Here is a 14,636-nt window from a genome sequence, read left to right as displayed (position 1 = left end):
TCTGAAACTTTGAAGACGGCGAAGAAATCGCATTTCCGAGGCACTAGGAACTGTGCCAACCAGACGGTCAAGATGATGGAGGTTGATTAATACTAGAAAATTGCAATCAAGAAGTCTCTCAGAACTGTCCAACTAGCTACTTATGGAATGAAGTGGACGGTGAATGACGAGAAAAGAGTCACAAGAGCATATCATTATCACGATACAACTAACCAAACTGCAATGAACTAATAATAATAGACGCAACACTAACCTGAACAGATCTTTAGGTATGACAGCAACCCAGAACTCTTCACAAAAGGCAACATGACGTCTACTCAACGTCCACTTTGACGTATTCCTTGGCATCGTCATAATCTCCGTCTTCTGATGTCTGTGTGGGAGTGATTTCACCCAACATGGTCTCGTGATCCTCGGTAAAATCGCCCTTTTCCGTCTCGCTGTCCACGTGCATGGCATCTGACTCATCTGGCTCATCCTCTACAGTCGCCTGCTTGTTGTCCTTCTCGTCCAGCGCCTCCACAGACACTTTCTTTTTGCGCCATTCAGGGTCCACGGGGACCTTGGGCAGACGCACCACCAGGATGCCGTCCGCGAGTTTGGCCGAGATCCTGTCCGGGTCCACGTTGGCGGGTTCGTTGCGGGTGCCCAGCCTGACGTTGCGCTCGAAGACACCGACTTCGCGAGATCGCTCGTCGATAACAAGGGCGTCGTTCAGCTCTTCAGTGATGCCAGGTCGGTGGACCACTCCAGCAAGATGGAGGACAGAGTCTTCGACATCGTAATTGATGCTGATGTCCTGCTTCTGCGCCCCCGGCAGGGAGACATGGACCAGGTACTCCGCGGGGGTGTCGAACACGTCTGCTCGAGGGACGAAGTCCACTTGGTCGTTCTGATTGTATCCTCTCCACATCTGGTTGAGGTCGATACCTAGTTGGGAGCCGAGTTGTTCGAGGAAGGAGTGCAAATCAAACTGGCCATCGATGAAGGGGGGTGGCACGCCAAAAGGACCACGCGGGTGATGCCCCCAACCTCTGCCACCGCCACGGTGGTGGTGAGGGCCATCCCGTCCGCGACCGCGGCAAGGTCCAGGTCCAAAGCCGGCGGGACATCCTCCGAAGGGGTGCTCACGGCCATGGAAAAAGCCACGATGACCATGTCGACCTCCACGGCACCAACCGCTTCTGCCATGAGTGAAACCATCCGGAGAAGTTTCTCTTGCATTTTCGCCTAGACTACGAGTCGGACGAGCAGCATTATCGCTTTGAGATGGATCGTCTTGCTGTGCTTCATTGCCAGGACTGGCAGCTGCCCGATGAGGAGCTTGCTCGTTCACGTTCTCATTCTCATTCCCGGAGCGTTCCTGGAAGCGTTCATGACGGGGACCAGGACCGTGACCAGGTCCATGACCATGATGTCCATAAGGATGGAAGTGAGGAAGAGGATGATGAAGCGGACCGCGGAAAAAAGGAGCAAAGAAGGGGTGATCTTCGAGACTGGAGAGGAAATCCCAAGCCGGATGGGGAGGTTGATTGAGGTAGTATATCGAAGCCATTTTTCTCTGTTTCTTGTCAAGATAATGTGCTAACTGTTTAGCGATGAGCAGATGAGAAATTATTGGAATCGAGCTATGCACTAATGATGAGACGGAAATAAAAAATAATTAGACAGACAGACAGGAGAATTCTCTTATTTATCTACCCCCTTTCTCTTCTCGAATCTACGGGCATATGCTACGTATACAGACCAGGCAGCCATTTTATGGCGACACCGCGCGCCTCATACGTACACCTTTGCCTTCTCACACGCAAATCAGGTTTCCATTATGGTTTGGAACAGACGAGAAGATTCCCCGCAAAGAAGACAGGGATTCATGGCAGCCGGGGCGAATTAAATCGGAGGGAGGCCTCCAGGCAGCCAAAGCCGCGTCAGTCTGGACTTAAAGAAGATTGATAAGATGATGACCGTCCACGTGTGGAGATGACTAATCCGCACTATTCCAGAATAGGACACAGACACCAGGTCGGAGTTCGACTTGGGGAGTTCTGGCCTCCTGGGAGATTCGTGATCGCTAAGGTGCGATGGAGAATTCATCTTCGAAAGAGTGGATATACATGTATTTTCTGGGTGTATTACGTAGATTGTCGTAGACACTTCTGTAGCCTTACCTTAGTGTTGACGTGTCTCCGTATCCAGTTTAACTCCCGTCGGAGATCGGACCCTTCTGGCCCCGCTGGCGATCGGAGCATCATCATCATCATCACAACTATCATCATCGCTTGATCGTCACGACGTGCCTCATGTGTTATTTTCCATCGCAGCTGCAGCAGGATCATCCTCGTCCGGTCTCAAGACCATGACGTCCACTTCCCAGGCACTGTCGGAACGGGAGCCGCTGCTCTCGTCCACAGGGGCCGACCCCCGCCATGCTGCCTCCGCTGATCATCAAGCCAAGCAACCTCGTCCCGCACGCGTCTTCAACATCTGCCTCTTCCTCATCGTCCTGATCCAAGGTGCTAACGCTCTCCTGGTTGCGCCCTTGGCTCAGCTCAAGGAGGTGGCCCTGTGCAAGTCATACTATGGTCCCGGGTGGTCTCTCGGTCGGGACTGCAGCGTGGAACCGGTGCAGAGCGCGTTGGAAGCGTTGATCGGTTGGCAGCAGCTGTTTGACTGTCTGCCAGGTGGGCAGAATATATAAGCCATGCTGGTAGTGCAAATGACTGACTGTGCTACAATCTAGGTATTCTGCTGGGAATCTTCTATGGTGTCATTGCCGACCGATATGGCCGCCGCCCCGTGCTCGCGCTGGCGCTTGCCGGGCTTACTGTGGGAACCGCATGGACTCAGATAGTGTGTACGTTGCCAGTATCCCCAAACTCACCAGACAGATCCTGATGTTGATGGTTTAGTGTGGTGGTCGGATGTCTTCCCGGTCAAGTTGACATGGTTGTCATCGGTCTTTTTGCTGGCGGGCGGCGGGCCCATCGTGGGAATTTCCATGATATTTGTTGTCGCCTCCGATGTGTCGTCGGAGGAGCAGAGGTGAGCAGCAAGACGAGGCCTTTAGGTTCGCTATATATGCTGAGATGTCCAGGGCTTCCAACTTCATCTGGCTCCACGCCGTCGCCCTGATGGCCGAGATCTTCATATCTTCTCTCACTTCGATGCAGCTCGAAGCCTGGTGGTTTGCTCGACTGGGGCTGGCGGCGCTTTTTATTGCCGTCTTGACGGCGTGGATATTCCTCCCAGAAACCGTGGAGCTGCACAAGGCTAGCAGCAATGCGAAACCAGGCGATGTGGCAGAGGGTACCCTACTAGACGGCGAAGAGGAGGACGACGAAGACGATCCGGTCGTTCTTAATGATGATGTTTTGAAAAACACTATCTGGAGACGGGCGATTGCGGGATTAATGTCACGACTGCAGGACCTGCGGTTCCTCTGGGCATCACGACAGCCGATCCCGCTAGCGCTGGTCTTCTTCGTAGGCATCCTGTACCGGTCAGCGGTAGGCACGCTGTACCGGTCGTTGCTGGGGCAGTTGTATTGGTCGTCGATAGAAGAATACCTTCCGCAGTACGTGTCGAGCCGGTACGGCTGGCGCGAGTCGCAGGTACGTCATTCATAATTAGTGGGTCTGCTGCTGTCAGAACTGACAGTTGATTTTTAGGCTGAATTCCTGCTCTCCTACGGTGCCATGCTCAACCTCATCCTCCTGACCAGTATCCTCCCGGGACTCAGCGACTTCATCCTTCGACACGGCCGCGATGCGCGCACCAAGGATCTCTGGCTGGCGCGCGGAAGTGCCGTGGCCATGGCCTTGGGGGTGTTTGGTATTGGTCTGTCGCCCAGTGTATCTTTGATGGTGGCAGGTTAGTTCTTCACTTCTCTGACAATGTGTCGAGCGATGCTGATTTAGACAGGTTTAACGCTCTTCGTCCTGGGCCAAGGATTTGTCCCTGTCGTTCTCAGCGTGGCTACCTCGCTGGTCGAGTCGAGTCATGTCGGCATGCTGTACAACGCCATGGCAGTGAGCGAGACGATCGGCAAGCTGGCCAACGGGCCGATCGTGTCGAGCAGTTTCCACGCGGGCATGAGGGTCGGTGGAGCGTTGATGGGGTTGCCATATTTGGTGGCGGGAGCGCTGTTGTCTCTGGCTGCGGCGGCGGTTTTTGCCGTCCGGATGCCTTTAGTTCAACCGAACTATGATCAAGACTTGCTCGAAGAGAGCAGGAATGAATGATTGATGAGTGATGAGTAGATGAGAATGCTGTTCTATATACACGTTGCTCGATTAGACTGAGATGATAAAAACAATTCCTGTTAGCTTCTGTCAAGATCTCCCAGCGCTAATCCAATCATAGGTACTAGCTTCCAAGCTATGTATCAGTGATTGGACGAATAAGGGCCCCAAGACTACAATGACGTGCTAGACAATAGGAACTACAGCTAATATACCATACGGGATCCCGGGGCTTTGAACTACCGTCGATCGACGGTCTATCGACCGTATGAAAAAATTTAGGCGTCTGAAAATAAAAGATACTCGCTAGACTATAAAAAAAATCAAACGTCTTAAAAAGAAAAAGACAGACGTCTTAAAAATAATAACCTTTTCCTTATTTTTATGACTAAGATTTGACCATTAATTAGTTTACGACCACTAATTTTTCCACGACGAAGGAATTATTCAATAAAGGCTGGATTTAAACTAAAGCTTCTACCTTTTAAGAAGAAAATGAGGTTTTCCATTATTTCTATACTAATCTAACTAGGCTGTCTAAGCTATCTAAATTTTTAGGGTTGTGGTTAAGAGATATTTTCTTAGGTGCTGCCAAACCTGATGTTTTCTTTAAAATCTGACGTTTTTTTTTCCCTAAATCTGACGTTTCTTAAAATCTAACGTTTTATAAAAATCTAACATTTTGTAATAAAAGACCGTCAAATGACTATCTTTAGACTTTTTTCTTTCTTTTATAAAAAGATGGTTAAAAAACCTATAAAGTGGTATAAAAACCCTTAAATACTGTCACCTGACGGTAGTTTTGAAACCCCGGGATCCCGTAAGGTAGTCTCCGTCATACCCCCTTGGAGATTGGAAGATGTCGCGTATATATACATTTCCTTTGGTAAGAGCACCAAGCAATATTGAGTCACATTCACACATTCAAACATGCCTTCACAAAAGTCTTCAAGAAGATCATCATGGAAGAAAAGTCACTTATCTGATGGATGGATTTTCTTCTTCTGCTGGTTGCATGACTAGTTAATGTCGTGATAAAAATACATTCCTAGGGCGTCTACTTCGTATGTCCTTGGGAAGTGCTTAGTAATGGCATTCAGCCAATCAGCATAGGCTCCCGTCAGGCTCTATGTAGGTTTCATATAGGCTTCATATTGGCACCCTATCGGCTTTATGTTAGCTCCCCTATAGGCTCTATATGGGCTCCATATGGGCTCCAGGCTTTGTATAGGCTCCTATAGGCTCCCTTGTAGGCTCTGTGTGGGCTCCCCTATAGGCTCAGTAGGGGCTCTGTGTAGGCTTCATATGGCTCCCTTATGATATTCTATAGGCCTCCCTATAGCCTTATAGCCTTGTAGGTAGGCTTGTAGGTTGGGCTCCATATAACAAGTGAGGAAGGAGGTGGTAGTTCTGGACACTCACGTCACAAAATTCAACCAATCATATCAAACCAAGTCACAGTCACGTGATGAATTTCTACCAATCAGATCAAAAGTGCAGACCGTTAGATGTTGCTTCGTTTTGCTCCGCAAATCATGGAAGTTCCTCGGAATGCCTGCTGACTTATTTCCTATGGAATTGGCAGTGGTTTTGCAGATCTCCCGTGAATATGATAGGTGTAACATATGCCCATCGATGTCAACCCCCCACATGGTGCATGTGTTTCCCGCGGAAGCGTTATCATGCTTCCGCAGGGAAGAAGAAGCGGGGATTGTTATAACACTAGTACTTACCTAAATAAGTAATTGTTTTATCTGGTAAGAGCACCTGCGCAGTCGTCGGTTCGTTACAATGGCTAATATAATAGCGCTATCTACTCCGTACCCCCCAACTCAAAACCTACCCTTTCATCATCATACCTACCTAACCGCAAGATTGATATTCCCTTCGAAAATGGCGCCCAACAATCCCGGAAATCCTAATAATCCGACCGATCCTGCTCCAGTCGAAGTCGACACGCAGGCCCGTAACCTCAAAGCGAAAACCATCCCACTTGATCCTTTTCTGACGGGACTGGACTCCAGGTCACCGAGAGTGACTCTTCCTACGGTGACGAACTGTAAGTCAGAACCTTCCTCTCATTGCTACTATACAATAATCATCACCAGAGCGCCTCTAACTTGGTATATAGATCAACCTATACTGCTTCCCTGACATCTTCCGTCCTGGACTACCGATACGAGAACGGCAGACGGTATCATGGCTTTCGAGATGGGAGTAAGCATGTATACTATCTTACAGCTTTGGCAACAAGATTAAAACGTCAAACAACAGGCTACCTCCTGCCCAACGACGAGACCGAGTCCGATCGTCTCGACATGGTCCATGAAATGGTCCTCACTATGATGAACAGGGAATTGTTTCTTGCCCCGATAAAGAATCCCCAGCGAGTCATAGATCTTGGGACCGGGACCGGGATATGGGCGATGGATTTCGGTATGTTATCCGTTATCCTATACCGGATTTCGTACAGTATGCTCACCACTTGTGTCATACCAGCCGATCGATTCCCATCTGCTGAGGCAAGCACCATAACGCCCTTAAGTGATCTGGAACTGATCGAGGATAGGTCATCGGATGTGACCTGAGTCCCACGCAACCGCGCTTGTCAGTGCCATCACATGTCTCAGATTTGCTCAGCCAAAGCTAACATGATATCTCCTCTACCTTAGGGTTCCCCCCAATCTAAAATTCGTGGTCGACGATATCGAAGCCGAATGGGGCTACGACGTCCCTTTTGACTTCATCCACGCCCGGTACCTCGCATTGTCGATGAAAAATTATCCCGGATTGATTAAACAGTGTTATCGGTAAAGAACGAAACTACAACAGTCCTAGCTGGTCTACGCGATCGATATTTATACAGGCTAACAATTGATTATAATTAGATATGCAAAACCTGGTGGCTGGGTCGAATTCCAAGACTGGAACCAGTATCCCTACTCCGAGGATGGAAGTTTAAAAGGTACCACCTTTGAGCGGTATTTCAATGAAATGGTTGGCGCATTCTACAAGAATGGCTACGAAGGCAGCCCGGGACCACATCTGGAACAGTGGTTCCGAGAGGCAGGATTCGTGGATATCCACGTTCATAAGTATCGCGCCCCGATGGGTACCTGGCCAAAAGATCCATATTACGTTCGTACACCCCCGTTACTTCTTTCTGCCTGGTATAATGGTATTATCGAGCTAATATGAAAAATTGCTTCAGAAAAAGATTGGAACCTGGATGATGCTGCAAGGGGACCAAGCCTACGAGGCTGGGGCCATGGCTGTCCTGACCCGGAATGAAGCCTGGTCCAAAGAAGAAGTTGCTGTGCTGGCGGCCAAGACAAAGGAGGACGCTCATAATCGCAACATCCATGCGTTATTTGACTTGTACGTCCCATATTAATGCCCTATTTACCCAGAAGTCGTGCAGCTGATATGATTGCAGCTATGTTGTGTATGGGCGAAAGCCAGAATGAGAGGAATAAATACGTTGATGTTCGGAAGGCCTTGTGCCCATGCCTAGGGTACACAGAGAGAAGGCGTGTGATAGCTGGTTGACATGCTGGGTAGCTGTGCTCCAGATCGGAGGTCCAGAAATTACTGGAAATCAGACCGAATTTTGACCTGACATTGTAGGGCAAAGCACATCCATGGGCTAAGGGAACCCTGAGACAATCCATACTTTGAGGTGCAACGTGTCGATATCTGTCATGTTGGTTAGGCCTTTCAGATAAGTTATGCAATGAAATAGTGTGAATTTGTGTTTTATGACAGACAACTATGACAGTCTGACATGACCTGCAGCTTGCCTAACTGTTCAATTATTATTATTATAAGTTCACAGTCATTTTCCTGAAACACCAAAAAACATTACCTTACTCTTGATGTTACCTCAGCTATCCACAAGATGGAGAAAACTTCATGAGGTTGTGTTAGTCTTGCAGAATCATCGCTGTTTGGGATGAAAAGCTCAGAAAATCCGCCTCTGGCGTCTCTGTGTTTGCTAATGTCAGAAGTTGAGAGAACTCATTATTCCCAATCTCTATTTCCAGAGCGAGATTTCTTGAGTGAACGCGAAGACAAAGATGAAACTGAAGAAAGCTAAGCAAATGACAACCAGCTATGGAGAAGCCTGTTGACCCCCTAGAAATCAAAGCTTGTCGAACCTGAACTTGATGATGTTCCTAGCCACCAAGACAAGACCCTCACGCCAGGGGAATTTAGTTCCATGGGAACAGGTTGAACCCCTTAAATCAGGCTTCTCCCACCGCAGATAATAATGACGCCACGGTGCTCATTCCAGAATCCCCTGCGCTATGAGAGATGAGACATCGACATTGTTGGTGATAACTGAAACAACAAACAAGGAGTACAGATGCGAGTCTCCTTTTCGAGTCACTTAAATGTTGGCTTCGCCCTACTTCAGATATATGTTCAAAAGTGGGTGGAAAGAACCACTTATCCCCTATGGAGGATTGGGACCAGATGATGACCGTCCCGAAAATGCCGCAAAAAGCCCCTTGTCTTGGGAGTCTTGCTGGGTACGCCGATGATCAGGTTGATTGCTTGCGGGCCATCCGGATGTACTCCTCGGCTAGCCTTTATGTATACTGTTCCAAGAATCCGATCTTCGCTGCAATGGACAACGAGGATAGTACGAAGTCCTCCGAGCGAGTCGTATGTAGCCATTTCTGGCAATGACAGGTTCATGTACATACTGTACATGTACTGGTCTGAGTCTCGAGTCACATCCGATAGGAGCAAATTACCCAAATAGGTATGTATGTACGGCATACAATGGATGATTAGTTAGTTAAATAAACACAATAAACTCGTTAATCAATCAATCAATTACTCAGCTTAATTATCAATTAATTCCGAAGTTCATACATCCATACATCTTTCTAGGGATTATTTCCCGCAGTATTAGTGAGTCAAGTCAAGTCTTGAGTCTCAAGGAATGTCGGGAGGACTCGACTCGGGAAATGCATATTGTTTCGTCTTGTCCTGCGGAGGGGCGCGGATTTATATATGCTCCACTGTCTTACATACTACCTACTACGGAGTAAGGTACTAATGTAATATCCACCCTGTCAATCATCGACTAGGTATTATTAATACATACGACTAATAGCCTGTGGCTGTGGATACATACATACGTGTACAGCACATACTATTGCCCTGCCCTGCCTTGCCTACTACTCCGTACTGCAGATTTACAGGAAATGTACAGATCAAGTGCACGTAAAGAAAAAGACAGGGAAAAGGGGCCATTCATTTACCGTCGGGCAAAGAAGACAAGTGGACAGGTTCAGACCGGGTACGCCGATACAATAATTATGAGGTCATCATGTGCTCAACTCAGCATCCACAGCACAGGGCAGCACAGCACAGCACAGGGCAGCGCAGCAATGATACAAATCCATACGCGAATACAGGATGCAGATGCAATTGATTCTATAATTATTCTGTTCTAATATTATTATTAATATTGTATTGTTGTATTGAATGACTAACTACTTACTTACTAAACGTACTGTACAAAACATACTCTGTACGAAACAAATTTATAAATCGTTCTCATTCTACGGGGATTCTCCTTTTCCCTCCTTTCTTCTTAGTTATACTAAATTCTTTGTATTTCGTTCAATTGATTGATTTCAGGTTTCAAGTTCAATTCAATTCAATCCAGTTCAGTTGAATCAGTTCACTTCAATTCAATTCCTGTCACATGAAGTCGCTACCTTCATTATCATCACCATTATCCTTATTATTGTTTCCTCGCGCTCCAGCGCAGGTCTCCTCACGGGGGAGAAAAACTTGCCCGCGCTTCCTGACCACAACTACTGCCAGACGCGCTGAGGTCGTCTCGACTCGCGGGTCGAGCGCAATCCCCGATGTCGCCCGACCAGCAGCCCGCGAAAAGGTCGTCGTGCTCGGGTCCGGCTGGGGCGGGTACATCTTCTCGCGCAGGCTGTCGGACGAGCAGTACTCGTGCACGGTCGTTTCCCCCCGGTCGTACTTCGTTTTCACGCCGCTCCTGACCGCGACCGCGGCCGGAAACCTTGACTTCTCCAGCATCGTCGAGCCCGTGCGTGACCTCAAGACTCGCGTCGACTTCGTCCAGGCCGCGGCCCGCGCCGTCGAATTCAAGCGGAAGGTCGTCATCTGCGAGCCGACTATCGTCCGGAGCGGCGTCACGGAGCAGCCGCGCGTCGACGAGCCCGAGCGAGAGATCGACGATGGGCCTGATACGGGCTCCAAGCGCGGCAAAGAGCATCTCCGCCAGTGGGAGGAGGCCGAGCGGTTTGAGATCCCGTACGACAAGCTAGTCATCGCCGTCGGGTGCATGAGTCAGACGTTCAACACGCCGGGCGTGCGCGAGAACGCCATGTTCTTCCGCGACGTGGGCGATTCGAAGCGCGTCAAGCGCCGGGTCCGCGAGTGCTTTGAGCTGGCCATCCTGCCCACGACGAGCGAGGAGATGCAGCGGTATCTGCTGCATTTCGCCATTGTCGGCGCCGGCCCGACGGGCACCGAACTGGCGGCCACGCTGCGCGACTTTATCGTCAGAGACATGGACCGGCTCTACCCGGCGCTGAGGGGCAAGGCGCGCATCACGCTGTACGACATTGCGCCGAAAGTACTGAGCATGTTCGACGAGTCGCTGTCTCGATACGCCATGGAGACGATGCGGAAGGAAGGCATTGAGATCAAAACGGCACACCACGTGCAGGAGCTCCGCTGGGGCGTTCCCTACACGGACGGGCCGCATGAGATGGACCCCAAGGGGTGTTTGACCCTCAAGACGCAGGAGGAGGGTGAAGTGGGCGTGGGCCTGTGCGTGTGGGCGACGGGGAATGCGATGAACAAGTTCATCAAGTCCCTGGACGTCGTGAAGGAGTTCCCGACGTCGTCCGTGGTGCTGAAGAGCGGCGAGCCGCCGTCCGCCGTCGCCGAGAGCAGCAGCGGCGCATGGCACGTCAAGAAGGCGCCGCGAACGGGCGCGCTGCTTGTGGACGGGCATTTCCGGGTGCAGCTCGAGAGCGAGCAGGGCCAGACGGCCGTGCTGCAGGACGTGTTCGCGATCGGTGACAACGCGATGCTGGAGACGGGGGCGCCGCCGATGACGGCGCAGGCGGCGAAACAGGAGGCGAAATGGCTGGCTGAGCGGCTGAACAAGCGCGACCTGGAGAAGACTGACAATTTCTCGTTCCGCAACATGGGCATGCTGGCGTACATCGGCGACGCCAACGCGCTGATGCAGATCCCGCACGATCGGTGGAACAACGGCGCCCGCAAGATCAATGGCTACCTGCCGGAGGGTCTCCGGGGGCGGACAGCCTGGTTGGTGTGGAAGCTTGCGTATCTGAGCATGAGTCTCAGCTGGCGCAACCGCTGTCGGATTTTGTTCCGGTGGATTGTGAACCGACTGTTTGGGACCGATATTTCGAGGTTTTAAAGTTAGAGCAGAAAGAAACATTGATATGGCTGAGTCTCATTCAATTGTTGGATAATGACTGCACTTAACCTGTTAACTAGTTATATGGCATAGTATAAGAGATATAAGCATGACTTACCTGAGAATAGACCATCATGTAACCGAACCTGCATCAATAGTGTATGCCAGAACCTTGATACATGAAGTTCTCACTATAACTAGATAATCAATTCGGACATGTTCGAGGTAACTCGTCAAATTCCTTCCACTGTAGTATCAATATGCCGAAAATGGTTCGTTATATGTACGTCTGGACATATGTGCAATACAAAACTCAATTCGTGTGACAAAGTGCTTTAGAATCTGCTAACATGGCAGAAAAATGGTTCCCAGCCTTCTAATGCAACAAACCCTACAGACTCAAGAATGAGAGTGCTTGTAAGGGGTATCATGTCGTGGAGAACAGCTTGTACAGGCACTGCTTCTTCAATAATCGACGACATGATCATGCGATTCTTCATCGAACGCGTCTTGCTCTTTGCCTCTGCCTGTGAAGCTCCACAATAGCGGCATAGGCCTCGTCCGCCGTCGCATCGGGCGGCACATTGGCAGCGCGCAAATCGTCCAGTTCAAGCCATGCCTCGCCGCGGTTAGGATTAGGAACCGGCGGTCTTGGGAACGTCCGTGGGACAGAAAGGTCAGGACACTCCTCTGGTACGTCTCCGTCCGAGGGGGCAGGCCTCCACGTCACAGTCACAGCGTGATAGTCGAGCTCGTTCGGGCGGACCTCGTCCCGGATCCAGCGCTGGCCTCCCCAGATCGAGCTGCCGGTCCATTTCATGATCGATGTTTCGGCCTGACAGGCAGACAAGACGGTCCCATCCTGCCGTCTGAAATGCCACCGTTCGGCCGCTTCTTTGGCGATGTAATTGACTTCCTCCTTACGACGTTCGATGCTCTCGAAGTCTATGCTCAGCCTGGTGAGGCTGTTTGGAAACCGGCAGATGTTCACCCATTTCGCTGCCACCCGGAGCGGTTCGTTGGCTTCCCAGTACCAGAAGTCTGTGTACCGCAGCGTGATAGTGATTCTCCTTGGGTAAAAGTGCTGCATATTCAAGACCCTTTGCAGCCGATCACCAGGCTCGAGGGCCCACAACTGGGCAAAGATCCGGGCGTGGTTGATCTTGACGTCTTCCCTCCGCGAGGCATGCAGGATGTCGAGGTAGCGCTGCATTCTTTCGACGGTGATATGCCGCCTTGGCGCTCGATCTGGGCTGGTCAGATACAGGGCGTGTTCAGCGTAGGCGAACGGCATAAACCACGCTTCCTGGAAGACTCTTTTGCATGTCCGCAACAATTCGGTCCGGGTACGACGGGGGGCATCGTATCCGGGGCGTCGATAGCAGGTCTCCTTGCTGTACGGGACACTCAAATCTTCAAAGTCCGTCAGCGCGAAAGCGAAGATCTCGCTGCGGACTTCGGCTGGGAGAACTGAGAAAAGCGGGCTCTGGAGTTGGTCCAGATAGGTGGAAAATGAGGGCGGATTGAGATGGGAGTGGTCCATTGTGAGCATTCAGATGTACACATTATATATATGTACTATGATTTTTGTCAATTGATAGAGGGAACATTAACAATGCAGGACCTCACTTTCATATATACGCCTGCAGCCGCATTTAGGCAGCAGCGCCCATCCACCTATCGCATGCTTTTAGATAAGGCCCCTGTTGGCTTGGCGTATGCAGACGGAATTGCAATTCATGATGACCGCGTGGAAAGCAACCCATGACTCCCATATCGGTCGATGAGCGAGATTCGAAGGCAGAGAGAGAAAGAAAGAGACCTGCAAAGACATCACCGACCTCAGTAGTAGACAAACTGAGTCCTTTCCAAATAAGGAAGGTACACGTGAGATGTCATAACGTAATCAATCACCGAGCGAAACACCCCACCAAACTACGCGACATGCTCATCAACTTCAACCACCAAAATGCCATGCAAAATAGCAGATTCAGCAGTTCATCAAGAGGGCCGTATCTTGCTTGCAATTAAAGCTTTCAATGATGGTCAATTTAAAAGCATACGGGCTGCTGCATAGGCATATGATATGCCACATCCAACACTCTACCACGCTATGTGGGCGTACTGCATGTGTAGATGCAACACCAAACAGCAAAAAGCTTACTACCGCTGAAGAATCTATGCTTGCCAAATAGATATTATCTATAGACCAACAGGGACTACCACCACAAATCACCATTATATGAGATATGGCCAGTCTATTACTATCTAGCTGGTTAAATGCACCAGCTACTGTTGGCCAGTATTGGATCCAAAGATTTATCAATCGCCACCACGAGCTCAAATCCAAAAATAGCTGCAGATATGATCATCAACAGGCTCTATGTAAGGATCTAAAGCTTATTAAAGAGTGGTTTCAGCGTGTTCTTGAGGTTGTACAAAAATATGGCATTACTAAACAGGATATCTATAACTTTGATGAGACTGGCTTTTCAATAGGCATGATATCAACAGCAAAGGTTGTTACTGGCTCTGAATCTAGGGGCCAGCCTAAAGTAATATAACCAGGGAATCAAGAATAGGTGATTGTGATTGAGGCAGTCAACGCAGCTGGCTGGGCCCTACCCCCAATGATCATCTTTGCTAGCAAGAATCACCAATCTAATTGGTATCTAGATCTACCAAAGGGTTGGGCAATTGGGACTAGCAATAATGGATGGACCACTAATAAGCTATGGATGCTTTGCCTAAGAAATGTCTTTGATAAGCATACTAAAGCTTGTACAGCAGGCAGATATTGCCTGCTGATTCTTGATGGCCATAGCAGCCATACATCTGCTGAATTTGATTAATTCTGCACTGAGAATATGATCATTCCTCTATATTTACCACCACATTCTTCACATCTATTACAACCACTTGATGTTGCCTGCTTGGGCCAT

At 49.6% G+C, this 14,636-nt stretch overlaps 5 protein-coding genes across 5 annotated transcripts; 3 read left to right on the top strand and 2 right to left on the bottom strand.

The window, feature by feature from the left end:
* Nucleotides 1-313: 313 nt before the first annotated feature.
* On the bottom strand, nucleotides 314-1,555 carry T310_10131 (uncharacterized protein; the record flags this gene model as incomplete). The annotated part of the gene is made up of 1 exon (XM_013467434.1): nucleotides 314-1,555. The coding sequence occupies one exon, from the start codon at nucleotides 1,553-1,555 to the stop codon at nucleotides 314-316; it is 1,242 nt and encodes a 413-aa protein (XP_013322888.1).
* Nucleotides 1,556-2,356: 801 nt separating this feature from the next.
* T310_10130 (Adenylate cyclase) lies at nucleotides 2,357-4,241 on the top strand (the record flags this gene model as incomplete). Its single annotated transcript, XM_013467433.1, has 6 exons — nucleotides 2,357-2,681; nucleotides 2,741-2,854; nucleotides 2,889-3,042; nucleotides 3,095-3,611; nucleotides 3,669-3,870; nucleotides 3,922-4,241. 6 exons carry the CDS (start codon nucleotides 2,357-2,359, stop codon nucleotides 4,239-4,241), a joined length of 1,632 nt encoding a protein of 543 aa, XP_013322887.1.
* A 1,791-nt stretch (nucleotides 4,242-6,032) lies between these two features.
* Nucleotides 6,033-7,708, top strand: T310_10129 (Methyltransferase; the record flags this gene model as incomplete). The annotated part of the gene is made up of 6 exons (XM_013467432.1): nucleotides 6,033-6,300; nucleotides 6,483-6,810; nucleotides 6,914-6,997; nucleotides 7,130-7,379; nucleotides 7,453-7,619; nucleotides 7,678-7,708. The coding sequence occupies 6 exons, from the start codon at nucleotides 6,033-6,035 to the stop codon at nucleotides 7,706-7,708; spliced, it is 1,128 nt and encodes a 375-aa protein (XP_013322886.1).
* Nucleotides 7,709-8,699: 991 nt separating this feature from the next.
* On the top strand, nucleotides 8,700-11,694 carry T310_10128 (Pyridine nucleotide-disulfide oxidoreductase; the record flags this gene model as incomplete). Its single annotated transcript, XM_013467431.1, has 5 exons — nucleotides 8,700-8,909; nucleotides 9,010-9,013; nucleotides 9,141-9,297; nucleotides 9,400-9,552; nucleotides 10,086-11,694. The coding sequence occupies 5 exons, from the start codon at nucleotides 8,700-8,702 to the stop codon at nucleotides 11,692-11,694; spliced, it is 2,133 nt and encodes a 710-aa protein (XP_013322885.1).
* Nucleotides 11,695-12,190: 496 nt separating this feature from the next.
* On the bottom strand, nucleotides 12,191-13,237 carry T310_10127 (uncharacterized protein; the record flags this gene model as incomplete). Its single annotated transcript, XM_013467430.1, has 1 exon — nucleotides 12,191-13,237. One exon carries the CDS (start codon nucleotides 13,235-13,237, stop codon nucleotides 12,191-12,193), a length of 1,047 nt encoding a protein of 348 aa, XP_013322884.1.
* Between the last annotated feature and the right edge of the window lie 1,399 nt (nucleotides 13,238-14,636).

Source organism: Rasamsonia emersonii (genome assembly GCF_000968595.1).
Source record: "Rasamsonia emersonii CBS 393.64 chromosome Unknown ctg1118621762395, whole genome shotgun sequence".
Lineage (NCBI taxonomy): Eukaryota > Fungi > Ascomycota > Eurotiomycetes > Eurotiales > Trichocomaceae > Rasamsonia > Rasamsonia emersonii.
The sequence above is the reverse complement of the archived record's forward strand: the minus strand, read 5'-3'. Positions and strand labels throughout refer to the sequence as shown.